The 14210-nt window shown below is 47.0% G+C and overlaps 3 protein-coding genes and 1 pseudogene across 3 annotated transcripts; 1 reads left to right on the forward strand and 3 right to left on the reverse strand.

The window, feature by feature from the left end:
• Window positions 1-3741: 3741 nt before the first annotated feature.
• On the reverse strand, window positions 3742-4720 carry LOC149444862 (histone H2B 1.1-like). Its single transcript, XM_089654469.1, has one exon. It carries the CDS (start codon window positions 4614-4616, stop codon window positions 4203-4205), a length of 414 nt encoding a protein of 137 aa, XP_089510595.1. The 5' UTR covers window positions 4617-4720; the 3' UTR covers window positions 3742-4202.
• A 4741-nt stretch (window positions 4721-9461) lies between these two features.
• On the reverse strand, window positions 9462-9577 carry LOC149444863 (U2 spliceosomal RNA; annotated as a pseudogene).
• A 1421-nt stretch (window positions 9578-10998) lies between these two features.
• Window positions 10999-11645, forward strand: LOC149444864 (histone H2A type 1-like). Its single transcript, XM_089654474.1, has one exon. The coding sequence runs from the start codon at window positions 11022-11024 to the stop codon at window positions 11412-11414; it is 393 nt and encodes a 130-aa protein (XP_089510600.1). The 5' UTR covers window positions 10999-11021; the 3' UTR covers window positions 11415-11645.
• Window positions 11646-13309: 1664 nt separating this feature from the next.
• Window positions 13310-13621, reverse strand: LOC149444865 (histone H4). Its single transcript, XM_089654453.1, has one exon. It carries the CDS (start codon window positions 13619-13621, stop codon window positions 13310-13312), a length of 312 nt encoding a protein of 103 aa, XP_089510579.1.
• Window positions 13622-14210: the final 589 nt, after the last annotated feature.

Below are 14210 nucleotides of genomic sequence, written 5' to 3' on the forward strand. Positions count from 1 at the left end.
GCAAAATATTCACCATGCCTCTTTTTAAATTCCTTGGGGTGTCTACTTTGGTTTGGTGCTCTCCTGGCATTTCAGGGCCTCCAAAACTGTGATAGGTAGTGAGGAAGTGAAATGAGGAAGTTACGCACCTTCAGGCTATCAAAGTGATTATTGGATTTTAGGCTCATGTATGTGGCTAGGCTTCCAAAAAGTCTCCCACATGTGGTATTCCCCATATTTGGTAGAAGTAGGAGAATGTATATTGGGGTGTAATTTCACATATACCCATGGCTTGTGTGAGAAATATATCATTTAAATGACAACTTTGTGTAAAAAAAAAATCGTCATTTTCCAAAAACTTGTTGAACAAAAAATAAATCTTCCATTGACTCAATAGGCCTCTCAGCAGATAGCTAAGGGTGTCTACTTTCCAAAAATGGGTCATTTGTGGGTGTTTGTACTGTTCTGGTATTTTAGCACCCTAAGAAATGTGATAAGCAGTAAGAAAGTAAAAGCTGTGTAAATTCCATTATCTATACCATAGTTTGTAGATGCTATAACGTTCACACAAAGAAATTAATATGCATTTATTGGGATTTTTAATCAAAAATATGTAGCAGAATACATTGTAGCCTAAATTTATGACGACATTTGAGTTTTTTTACAGAAATGAGAAAATGTTGGGTTTGTTTCTACATTTTCAGTCTGTTTTTTGTTTATTGCGCAAAAAAAAAAAAAAAGCACACAGGTGATCAATTACTACCAAAAGAAAAAAAATCTATGTTTGTGTTAAAAAAAGACATACATTTAATTTATGTACAGCATTGCATGACCGCGCAATTGTCAGTTAAACTAGTGAAGAGCTGTATAGCAAAAAACAATATAAAATGCAGTTTCATTACCATAGTTTGTAGACGCTATAGCATTCACACAAAACAATCAATATTCACTGAATGGGATTTTGTTTACCAAACACATGTAGCAGACTACATTTTGGCCAAAATGTATGCCTAACTTTGAGTTTACTTTATATTTTTTTATAGACAAAAGTAATTGTTTTTTTTCAAAAATGTTTTTATTTGTTGTGCTATAAACCAGGGGCAGACTGACCATTTGGAAACTAGGGCACTGCTCGAGGGCCCGGGGTCAGTAGGGGGCCCCATGACATGCCCCTGGTACCTTTTTCATAGGCTTTTTTGAGTTTGGGCAAGGACACAGGGGACCTATGAGTTGTCAGTCTGCCCCTACTATAAACGAAAAAAATTCAAAACACACAGGTGGTCAAATAACACCAAAAGAAAGCTCTATATGTGTGATAAAAAAGGACGCACATTTTGTTTGGGTGCAGCATTGCATGACCGCGCAATTACCAGTTGAAATAGTGCAGCACAGAATAGCAAAAAGAGGCCTGGTCATGAAGGGGGGTAAATCCTCAGGATGACAAAAAAAGGTTCCATCAATGTAATCCATCGTCAATAACGATCCAGTGTTGTCCTGATGATGCCGACAGAGCAGGCGGGGATGTCACCACTAACTACTTTTATTATTTTGATTTGTTTTAATTTTGGTGAGTCGGCATCCTTGTGACAACGCTGGACACCATGATTGACAATAAATTACAATGTTGGAGCCATTTTTATTCTTGTTTTAAATTATTATTAAAGGACTTGTCAAATTCTGGGTTTTTTTTTACTGCTTTTAACCCTTTAATGACTGGGTAGATGTACAAGAACCCCTTACTCATTCACAAGTAATACAGGGTGACCCCTTATTTAAAAGGGTACCCTGATAACAAGCTCCCCTGCCTGCAGACTCCCACATCTAGGGGCCAGTGTTTTAAGGGGGGCCCTTGTTCCTCCCTCCCTTCCTAGCCCCTGCCAGGCCTGTGCTCGGATCAAAGGTCTGGTAAGAACTTAGGGGGGACCCCACATTTTCTTCATCCTTTTTTTGAGAGGAGGGGTTAAACTTAAAAGTCCTACCAGTCCTAAAGGGCTTTTAGAGGGAACCCCACACACTTTTTAAAAAAAAAAAAATCTTACTTTTGGGTGCCTACTAACCTTCCTACCAGACCTAAAGGTTCTGATATGAATTATGAGGGGGGATCCCATGCTGTTTATTTTTTTTTAGAAAAATGTAATTGAAAAAAAAAAAGTCAGTCCTGCTGCAACAGGTTCTATACATTGCACATATGTGCAGATTTGCGGGTAGTGCACAGGGGTGTTCGGCCCATCACAATTCACTTCTACTACCCAATACAACGGCTCTTCTCAGAGCCACCCACATCTTCATGCATAATTCTCTAAACCTCCTCTATCAACCGATTCAGTTTCAGGGAGGAAAATCAGGAGAATGGAAAAAGGAGAAAATCAGTAAAATGACCATTGTAGATGTATGGAGTGGGTCCTCCCCCAAGTCGATCATCCTCAAGTTATGTTGTTGCACAATCTAAAATAACTAACTTGTTTGTATTTCTTGTTAGAATTTAAATTATATAATGGTATAAATATTTTATAATAATATATTATACCTGTTAATGATGACAATTATACATTCAAAGAAAATGCTTTCAGTGTGAGACTCTAGGAAATGACATCTTATTCCAAGGACTGATCTTATCTGCCTTCCTTTAGTTGTGATGAGTTTCTCCTGAAGATCAGAGATCGTTCAATATATACCGAACAACGATCCTCCCGACTGAGGAAACAGATCTCATCACCTCCTTCACACTCCACGTAGAAAAAAATATGTTTTATTATCTGAAGGAAACGTCTATAACTGTCATTGGATCAACTTTCTAATTGCTTCATTCAAATCTCCCGCCGGAATTCTATGTGACGTCACAGACCCTCCGCCCTCTTACCGCCAAATCCGATACGGAGAACCGACCGCATTCAATTACCGTTTTATCTGGGAAGATCGATCAACCCTTCCATTCATTCCAGGCTCTGCGATCAGCCCAAAATCATAAAATTGCAAATATTCATATAAAGCGCATTTATTAAGATTTGTTTTTTTAAGCACTCAAAACCCTCATAATACAAAATCCGACAATATATATGGAGAGGGAGAGAGAGAGAGAGAGTAAGCCAATGTTTGCCCATCTGATGGTCTGAGTCCTGTCTTCGATTTAGGTTGGGTGGATGATGGTGTATATATGTCCCATAGTTAGACTCCCATGAATGTATGACAAAAGTGAGACAAATGACCGGGATGTGTCAGTAATAACTGGAAGCAGATGAGCCCTAAACTAGGCCAAGTGTGTCCAGAAGTCCCCATCCTGACAATGTCCCCCATCCCCCAGCAACATCCCCCTGTATACTGACAATGTCCCCCATCCCCCAGCAGCATCCCCCTGTATACTGACAATGTCCCCCATCCCCCAGCAGCATCCCCCTGTATACTGACAATGTCACCCCTCCCCCAGCAGCATCCCCCTGTATACTGACAATGTCCCCCATCCCCCAGCAGCATCCCCCTGTATACTGACAATGTCCCCCCTCCCCCAGCAGCATCCCCCTGTATACTGACAATGTCACCCATCCCCCAGCAGCATCCCCCTGTATACTGACAATGTCCCCCCTCCCCCAGCAGCATCCCCCTGTATACACGTCTCCAGACATGAGCCTGCTCTGTGCATAGTCCTACATAGGTCATCAAACACAAAGCGAACCTGTCCCCCCCATGACCCCTATAGATCTATATTCCTGGATACTATAGGATCGCCCTCCATAGGATGGGAAATACTGACTTCTGTATCGGGGAAGATATACAATGCGATCGGGCGGTTTATTTTCCGGCTCCCACTAGCAGACAATATTCAATGTACAAATGAGAACCTTTACATCTCCAAGAGGGAAAACATCGGAAATTCCGGAATAAGGAAAATGTGGGACTCGGATGGATTTCTTGTACCTAGAATACATCTTCAGATTTATACCTTCCAATCAGATTGCACAACATTGATTGATGTCATGACCCATGGAAGGCCGGCCATACTTTGTACAATATTCCTATAGATTCCCCCAAACCAGGTGCCCCCTCCAATGTGTATCCAATGAGGGAGGCCCTTGTACTACAGAATGACGAATGTCCAGTGTAAGTGCGACGTGTGTGGGACCTCTAGCGGCAATACAATGTGATGACAGCTCAGTGATTGGAATGGTGGGCGGCTCTTAGAAGAGCCTTTGTGTCCTTGTTGGGATGATGGGGGCCCGACCGGGGGATTACTTGGCGCTGGTGTACTTGGTGACGGCCTTGGTGCCCTCGGAGACGGCGTGCTTGGCCAGCTCTCCGGGCAGGAGGAGGCGGACGGCGGTCTGGATCTCCCGGGAGGTGATGGTGGAGCGCTTGTTGTAATGAGCCAGGCGGGAAGCTTCGCCGGCGATGCGCTCGAAGATGTCATTGACGAAGGAGTTCATGATGCTCATGGCCTTGGACGAGATGTCGGTGTCGGGGTGGACCTGCTTGAGCACCTTGTACACGTAGATGGCATAACTCTCCTTCCTAGTCTTCCTCCGCTTCTTGCCGTCCTTCTTCTGGCTCTTGGTCACGGCTTTCTTGGAGCCCTTCTTGGGCGCCGGCGCAGACTTGGCTGGTTCAGGCATTTTTTTTTTTTTTTTGCCGTCAGACTGAATCATAAACCCGGGCTGTACACACCCAACCACTAGTTCACGTTCCTTGCATCATACTGGCAAAGCGTAGTATCAAAACACACACATTAAAAACATTACATATATACACTACTATCCAACCCCCCCCACCCTCCCCCCACATTCCAAATCCCATCAGCCACCTCCTCCCCCAACCTCCGTCTATCAAGCGCTAATACATACGTGAGCTTCGCCATACACCACCTCACACAACCCTCCTCGGTTAACAACACCTTCTGTCTATACCATACACACCGTGCATCCCATACCACTTCCTTCACCACAGCAGAAACCACATACATTTTCCTCTTCACTTCCCGATCACCACCCACCAACCCCAACACTCCAGCCTCAAAATTAACTCTCCGCACCCCCACCACCTTTAGCACAAAATTATTCAACAACCTCCACACCTCTATTACAAAGCTGCATTCCCAAAACACATGTCTCACTGTTTCACACCCACCACACCCCTCTCTTGGGCACCGCTCACTCCTAACCAGGTCTCTCGCCTTTAAGAAGGCCAAAGTGGACAGGCAGTTATGGTAAGTCTGCCACGTAATCTCTGTCTATTTGTTACTCCCTTGACAGCCAAATTCTTCCAACACAAGTCCGCCACCCTAGTCCTCAAACCGCAAATGTTAGTCACTAGTTCCCCTCTCCGTAGCCACTTCCATAGCAATCCCTTATTTACAGCACCAAGCCCCAACTCACCCAACCTATTCTGCTCAAAAAAGGTCCTCATGCCTAAATAATAAGCGGGGGATACCAACGACAGTGGCTTCCTCAGGTCCTTGCCACTCCAACCCCACTTCACCACCGACCAACCTACCAGAAATCTCATCAAGCAAGCCACTTTCCCTCCACCCACAAATGCTTTGTAATGTGTCAACCACCAGTGCACCTTTAAATACACATCTATGTTGGGGAAACCATATCCTCCTGCTCCTTCAGACTTCATTACCGTCACTCTCGCCACCTTCTCCATTTTAGAACCCCAGAAAAAAACAAAAAGCATCCTCGTCACCTTCTGGACAAGGCGTCTATTCGGAGCGAAGACCACTCCAAAATACAACAACAAAGGAAGGATCACCGCTTTTACAATCAAGGTTTTCCCCGTCAAAGACAAATTACGCAGCTTCCAGAAATTCAATCTCCTTTCAATTTTTTCCATGCTTTCCTCCGCATTCTTTTGATTTGTCAAATTCCTGGTAAAATGTACCCCCAATACCTTCATCTGCTCCACTTCTTCCACTCTCCCACCACCCACATCACAGGATCCACTCAGGGCACACACTTTACTCTTCTCCCAATTTACCTGGAGACCAGACATACTGCCAAAAATACTAAGTGCTAACTCAGCTCTCTGTACATCTCTCCTCGAACTACATATGAAGGCTGTATCATCCATATAGCACATCACCTTGGCATGCTCATTATTACTTCCAGGAACGAACAGACCTCTAAAGGCCTTATCCCTATTAACATGTCTCAACAGGGGCTCCATCACACAGATGAACACTATGGGCGACAATGGGCACCCCTGTCGTACTCCAGACTTAATAACTACTGGATCAGTCAAATTCCCATTGATCAACACCCTGCTGCTAATCCCTTCATACACACACTCCACCATCTTAATAAACTCTCCTGGCATCCCCATGTTCTTCAACACTGCAAACAAAAAGGAATGGGATACTCTATCATAAGCCTTTTCCAGGTCAAAGCTCGCCACCGCCAAGGGTGAGTTGTTACTCTGCGCGTAGAAAATCAGATCTCTCAAAAAGATCAAGCTGTCAGAGATCCTCCTACCCGGCACTGCACATGTCTGCCCATCCCCCACCACCCTGTCGATAATCAGTCGCATCCTGCTAGCAAGAAGTTTTGTCAACAGCTTGTAGTCAACGTTCAATAATGTTATCGGTCTCCAATTCTTTATTTCCCTACGGTCCCCTTTCTTCTTAAATAACAGAATTATCACCCCTTCTTTCATGGATCGTGACAACCTCTTATTATCCATACAGAACTTTAGCACCTCACATACATGAACCTTCAAGATCTTCCAAAATTTCAAGAAAAACTCCACCGGAATACCGTCCCCTCCTGGTGTTTTATTCTTTTTCATTCCGTTCAAGGTGTCCTCCACCTCCCTCTCCGTCACAACATCCGTTAACACTTCACTTTCCTCCTTTCCCAACTCGTTCCCCAACACCTCACAATACTCCTCCACTTCCACACTTGAAGCACCGCCACCTCCACCATACAATTTTCCATAAAACCGAGTGATCGCCTCCTCCATCCTATCCCCTTGCACCTCCTCCCCATCCATCACGAAAGCATAACCTTCTTTGGCCCAAAGGCCTTCTTAAAAAAGAAGCGCAAACAACTTTCCCCCTGTTCCATGTCTTTCACCTTAGCACAAAAAACAATCCTCTCCCCACGCCCTTTCAAAAAGGTATTCCGCACCTCCCTTGCTTCTTTTATTTCCTCCTCCACCTCCAAACCCATCCTCTTGCACTTATACAGAAACAATAATTTGGACAGAATTCTTTCCTCCTCTTCCTTCCTTTTCTTAGCTCCTTCTCTCCCCTTCCTCCTGAAAAAAAACCCAATTTGCATTTTCGCCCAGTCCCACCAGGCTAGCACATCCTCAAATTCTCCTTTCCTACCCACCAAATTCACAAAAAAACCCTCAAACTGTGCACAAATCTCCACCTCCTCCAAAATTGAACAATTAAGTTTCCACACCCCTCTACCCACCCTCACTCCTGCCTCCAACTCAAAGGATCCAGACACCACTACATGATCAGAAAAGGCTACAGGATCCACCCTATAACCCACCACCTTCATCAAGGCGGAGCAAAGAATAAAATCTATTCTGGATCTCACGGACCCCTTATCTGAATTGAAGGTGAAGGACACATCCCCTCCCTCCACCTCCACAGCAGCATCCTGTAAGTGAAAATCACTGATTATTTCATTGAGGAGTTTTGACGACACATCCACGCTCCCCTCCTCACTCCTCCCCTGTCTATCCTCCTTCCTCCTCACACAGTTCAAGTCCCCCACAAGGATCGTGGGCACCATCCCCGGCAACACCACCTTTAAAGTCTCCAAGAACCCACGTCTCTCTCTTCTGTCAGCAGGCGCATAACAGTTAATTATCCTCACTGTTTTCCCATACATCTCAAGAACTGCCATCTGCATCCTCCCAGGCACCAGGACTTCATGAGACAAGCACTGCACATCTGCATTTTTAAGCAGGATACCCACACCCTCACTCTTAGAAGTACACAGTGGTGCCCACAAAGATGTCCCCAACGTCCACTCTCCTTCAGGAATCCCCTCCACTCCGCACTCTTGCACACAAATAACGTCTGCTTGGACCTTCCGCAGATGATCCAGTACCGCAGCCCTCCTCCATCCAGAGCAAATGCTCCTTACATTAACTGAACTGACAAGGAACACCATCATTAAATGAAGAGAAAGTATAGTTTTCACTGCCATCACAATCAATTCAACGGTGCTCCATACACTCTTCATCACAGAAACTCACTTCTCCCACATCACTCTGCTGCCGTCTCCCAAACGGGGGAGAACTGGCGGACTCCTCAGAATCCCCAGCAACTGCACTAGACAGGCTTCCCTGTCTCCCCCCACCAGGATCATCCACCCTCGCCCGTTTCGAAGAGGACACAGCTGGCCTCTCCGGCTCTTCAGTAGCAATAAACAGCCGCTGCCCACCTTCCAGACTAACGTCACTCTCTGCCCCCTGCATTTCCTCCTCGTCCTTGCTAACGGACAAATCATCCATAAGAACAGCGTATCTCCCCGGTCCATAGATGCCGGCGAACAAGTCCTCCACCTGCAGCCTGTTATCCGAACCCCCCGCGGGGAGGGGAGGCTGAAGGTCTCCTCTTCCTGCACCATCCAAACGATTGTTCCCCACGTCGTCTGCCACATGGCTCCCGACATTTTTTTTTTTTTTTTTTTTTTTTTTTTAAGTCCGCAAACGTGCAACTATAACGAAAAAAACCTGTAAGTGTTCACAAAAAATGTGCAAGTGCAAAACACCACACAAAAAAGTGCACTTAGGGGTGTGTTTGTCCTACCCCCGGAAGGGTTGGACCGTTCACCCGATCCCCCGGGGCACGAAGCTCCTGACAGGGACAAGGTTCCCATTTGGTCCTCCTGGCCAAAAGGCCTGGTGGACCACCGTTCCTTATGCCCAGCCGAAGCCGGACATCCAGTACTAGGCAAGGGGGTTCTCCCGAAGAGAAAACCCCCTAGGGATCAGGGGAGGAAGGAACCGTAGGGCCACACATCCTCCCCCTAGACTTCAGGTAAGGCCTGAGGACCCACACCCTCCATCCGTGAAAAACACACACATAAGAACAGAAAAAGTGACAAAATGTGGGAGTGGTAAATAAATAAATAAAAAATAAAAAAGTGGTACCGTGCCTAATAGTGCACAGACCAGGCCCTGAGGCCTGTAGCAAATATTGCCCCGGACTTAGCCAAAAGACCTGGTCCTTAGGGCACTGTGCAAAAAGAAGTGAAACACAGTGGCCATGTGTCATCTTCACACCGTGGGGTCCCACACCCAAGTGTTACTAGTGACACCCCTGAGAGCATCTTCCCCAGGGGGCACTGAGTTTGCGGACTTTTTGCGTCCCCAGCCCCAGGCCAGACCAAGGTAGATCCGTCCAAATCAGGAGGTACTGGGTCTTTCCAGCTTTCCCAGAGGAATTACTCCCAAGGTCCCAGAGCGTATCGTGGCGCCCCCTGGTTTCTGTCCCTCCAGTCCAGCCTTCGGGACCCCCATCATACCAGTGAGGGTACTATACAACAACCATCCCCGCAAAGCTAGAATGGTCGGGAGCACCCCCACTGAACACTGATAAGAACAGATACTACACTTGATCTTAGCCAAAAGGCCGAGAAGCGATGGCTCCCGACATCTTCCGCAGCCGCGGCTTCCTCGGGCTGAGCACTGTCACCGCCCGCCGGAGCCCCGACAGCGTGACTTGTGCCCTGCTCACCCTCCGCCACTCCTGGCTGCTCCACCACCACAGCTTCACTGGCCGGGTGCACAGGGATGGGGACCGCCGGGCCCACTACTGCAAGGCCAGCGCTCACCCCCTCCTCCTGTCGCCCCCTCCTCGGACTCCGCTGTTCCTTGAACTTGCCATATCCAGCCTGCCACTTTCCAATCTTCTCCTCCAAAGCACTCCGCCTCCTGGCAGCAAAATATTCCTCGCATTGTCTCGCCAGGTGTCCCGTCTTCCTACATATATCACACACTTTTCTTTCCCGACACTCCCTTGCTGGATGCCCCATTTTGCCGCAAAAGCGACATTTCGGGTCCTGGTCGCATTCAGCACTTGTATGCCCATAAAGACAGCACTTGCGACAGTAACTTGGCTGTCCCGCATAGAACAGAAACCCCCGCTCTCCACCAATATTAAATACAGCCGGGGGCCTCCGCACTCCCCCCAAACTATCCCCATCCTTCAAAAATCGACCAATAAAGCGATATTTCCCGGACCAAATACCAAACCTGTTCATTACCTTATCACCCCCCCGCAATTCTTCACAATACGTCTGCAAAAAAGCTCCCACCAAACTAGGATCTGCAAACGGATTGTACATATGTACCACCATCACCTTTTCTTCCTGCATGAAGAGAGGAACCACGTCGAATTTTCCCACAATCTCATCTTCCAGATTTCTTGCAGCTTCAAAAACGTTCCAACACACCTCGGTAGAAGAGAACGTGACATCGTATAAGCCTTGTTTAGGGAAGTCCTGTAAGCATACTATATCTCTTACCCCTATGCCCAAGGCACCCGTCAAAAGATCCACCACGACCGTCCTCAGATCCACCTCTTCTTTCAGACCCGGCCTCACAATGAACCGTATGGAATCCCTCATCCCTGGATTCGCCATATTCTTGGCACAAAAAGTACCTCGTCTCTCACATCCACCCAAGGAGCGCCCCAAAAAAGGGGGCCCCCCGGCGGCACTCTCCCCACACGACTGACCTCAAGGATTCATCATGCCAAAAGCCGAGAAGCAATAAGGATTCACCACTGCTTGGCTGGCTGCGGGGAAAGTATGCTGGAGCCGCCCTCATGTGCTGCTTTTATAGGCGACCTATGCAAATGAGCCTCATCCTTCCTCACTCTTCTATTAGAGGAATAAGTCATGTGATGGAATGTGACGTTTGGCTTCCTTTTCTCTAGTACAGATTGGAAGGGAAACAAGTCTGACCGCTATTGGCTGAATTCAAAAGCAACCAATCCCAGCGTGTGACGTCAGAGCATGGAGTGTATAAAGGAGAGGAAGCGGCTGCTGGGACCTATCTGTGTGTGATTCGTCAGTCATCCAATCATGTCTGGTCGCGGCAAACAAGGAGGCAAGACTCGGGCTAAGGCCAAGACCCGATCGTCCCGGGCCGGTCTGCAGTTCCCCGTCGGTCGTGTTCACCGTATTCTCCGGAAGGGCAACTATGCCGAGCGGGTCGGGGCCGGAGCTCCCGTCTATCTGGCCGCCGTCCTGGAGTATCTGACGGCTGAGATCCTGGAGCTGGCCGGCAACGCCGCCCGAGACAACAAGAAGACCCGCATCATCCCCCGACACCTCCAGCTGGCTGTCCGCAACGACGAGGAGCTCAACAAGCTGCTGGGCGGCGTCACCATCGCCCAGGGAGGAGTCCTGCCCAACATCCAGGCCGTGCTGCTGCCCAAGAAGACCGAGAGCCACAAGGCCGCCAAGAGCAAGTAATCCCCCCACAGGATTCCCTTCTATCCGCCAACACAACGGCTCTTCTCAGAGCCCCCCACATCTCCATACAAAGGGCGGACATACGGCTTCTATGGACACCAATCCCACACTCCTCTATCTCCCGCTTCTATGGGATGGAGTCTCGGGGAGGAGAAGTCGGAGATCCTTTACTTACATTGTCACAAGATGTAAAGTAATTGATTTTATAATTATAAAGAGTAATAGAAAATGCTTTCAGTGTGAGACTCTGGGGAAATGACATCTTATTCCAGGGACTGATCTTATCCGCCTTCTTTTAGTGGTGATGAGGGGGGGGAGGAAAGTCGGCGACGTTCTGGGATGGAAGCTGTCACGTGTTTGTAATGACAATTCGAAAAGGTGGAAATCCTTCCCGCCGTCCGGACAGTAAGTCTCCTCTACATCCGGGTGTCATCTCTGCTTCTCCATAGGAAGAGGTTTGGACGCCGGGAAGGATTTCTATGTTGAACTTTCTGGGGAGAAAGTGATCTCTCGGCGCCCCGGGATTGGGCGGGTTATTTGTACCGGATTACCGGTTTTCACATCTGAATTCTAAATGGTAAAAATAGAAAAGGATTTCAGTGAGATTATCACATTTCCTGATCAGATCATTTCCTCCCCACATTGTTTTTTCTTATTTGAATAATAAACGGTCATTTCTTCAATTGTCTAATACATTCCAATTTCCCGCCGGAGTTCTATGGACCGTTACCGACAATCTGCATCCATTTACCGTTTTATCTGCGAAAACCGATCAATCCTTCCCGAGCATTGCAGATATTCATATGAAATGTTTTATTTGTACTTAAAACCCGACAAGATGGAGAAATTCCTGCACTAGGAATAGAGATCTCCGAATACTTGTCGTAAAAAATGCATTACTGGCTGATGGAGACAACGCCCACAGCTGTGATTGGCTCAGATTTCATATTCTTCCCGCCGGAATTGTATACATCGTAACAGAGAAATATTCCGCCCGATTATACCGCCAAATCCGAGCCGGAGAACAAAGGAGATCATCAGATGAGACATCCGAGAAATATCACCGCTTTAATTCCAGACAGTTGTATTGATTGGTCAGGGATGTCTACAGATGGATGTCGGTGATTACTGAGTCATGTCAATCGTTATCTGTCCCCAGGATTCTCTATATCTAATGTGTTTGCGGACTAAATCACAATGACTACAAATGGATTCTGATGATCACTTTCATATATTGTCTTCTCAGAAGCCAGGATTCCCCTCCCCCCCGCAACATACAGAACATCAGTGACATTCAGGTCATAGATCTCTACCTTTCTACATGATGAAAAATAAAGTATTGTACGATTCTGTATACGATCATGTCGTTTTAACAATTTCAGACCCCCCCCCCCCCCATATCACATCCAGAATATTGAAATATCTTGTAAAAATAGGTAATCATGACACTGCCAGATAAATATGTACAATGAATCGATAGAGGAAATATTACATATCTGAAGAATCAAATCGGTTTCTCTTTGTATGAGCATCCATTAACCCTTTCATTATTCGGGGCTCAGATTGGCCACAATCGTTACTAGCGCATTGCGATCACCGACATGTTTATGTCACTCAGACCTTAGAATGCAAAATCCGGCATTCCGAACCAGATCCATCCCGATTACTGATCACACACTGATCAGGTGATTGGACAGATTCATTATTGGAATTGCTGAACTATATCTATAGATGTCATCCTGTTATATAGAATGACTTACCCCCATTACTGGAATGAGCGATAATCCTCCCCCCAGCAGAAGCAGATATTACACTGTATCACCTTTGTATGAGAAGGTGGGCGGCCCTGAGAAGGGCCTTTGTGACGATGAAGGGGGGGGGGCGGTTGTGAGGATTTATCCTCCGAATCCGTAGAGAGTGCGTCCCTGTCGTTTGAGAGCATAGACGACATCCATGGCGGTGACGGTCTTCCTCTTGGCGTGCTCGGTGTAGGTGACGGCATCGCGGATGACATTCTCCAGGAAGACTTTCAGCACTCCGCGGGTCTCCTCATAGATGAGGCCGGAGATGCGCTTGACTCCCCCTCTGCGGGCCAAACGGCGGATGGCGGGTTTGGTGATGCCCTGGATGTTGTCCCGGAGCACCTTCCTGTGGCGCTTGGCGCCGCCTTTCCCCAGACCCTTCCCTCCTTTACCGCGACCAGACATGACGATTCTTCTCTGCTGCAAACACCGACTGAGCTCTGGGCTGGGCCCGCCTTCCTTTTATACAGCCTGGTGGACGTGATGGGAACCTCCCTGGGAAGAGGCGGAGTCACACCCATTCTTTACACACAATACAATTGGATTCATTTGGAAGCTTTCTCCACGTTCCGCCCTTTTCAGATCCCTTAATGACAATAGAAATTCATCTCCAGGAGAGAAATCTCTTCATTCTTCTCAATGGTTTTCTATTTCTTCCTCGGAGATTACACAGAAACATTCATCTTTCACATTTCAGAACACAAACCATCATCACCAGTTACTATTATTAACAGCAATTTAATATTGAGAAATATGACTTGGAAATAAACACAAACATTTATACCGATGCCCCACGTTCCTGTTTATAATTCCTAGCGGACCTGAAGGGAAACTTATGGAAAGGGGCGGGGTCACAGCCATTCAATCCTCTGCAGAGAATTTCATTGATCTAGACCCTTGTAAACATTTGGATGATTTTTAGTGACTGGTTTGGAGGAGGAAACCGATTTGGTTCCTCAGACATGTCATATGTTCTCTCTGGATACATTGTCCG

This window comes from Staurois parvus, unplaced genomic scaffold, assembly GCF_062004578.1.
Source record: "Staurois parvus isolate SC_StPar_1 unplaced genomic scaffold, SC_StPar_1.0 ptg000769l, whole genome shotgun sequence".
Classification (NCBI taxonomy): Eukaryota; Metazoa; Chordata; class Amphibia; order Anura; family Ranidae; genus Staurois; species Staurois parvus.

What these genes read in the sequence shown, in the direction of transcription:
- LOC149444865 (XM_089654453.1), bottom strand. Translation starts at nt 13,621, where the DNA reads ATGTCTGGTCGCGGTAAAGGAGGGAAGGGTCTGGGGAAAGGCGGCGCC.
- LOC149444864 (XM_089654474.1), top strand. Translation starts at nt 11,022, where the DNA reads ATGTCTGGTCGCGGCAAACAAGGAGGCAAGACTCGGGCTAAGGCCAAG.
- LOC149444862 (XM_089654469.1), bottom strand. Translation starts at nt 4,616, where the DNA reads ATGATTCAGTCTGACGGCAAAAAAAAAAAAAAAATGCCTGAACCAGCC.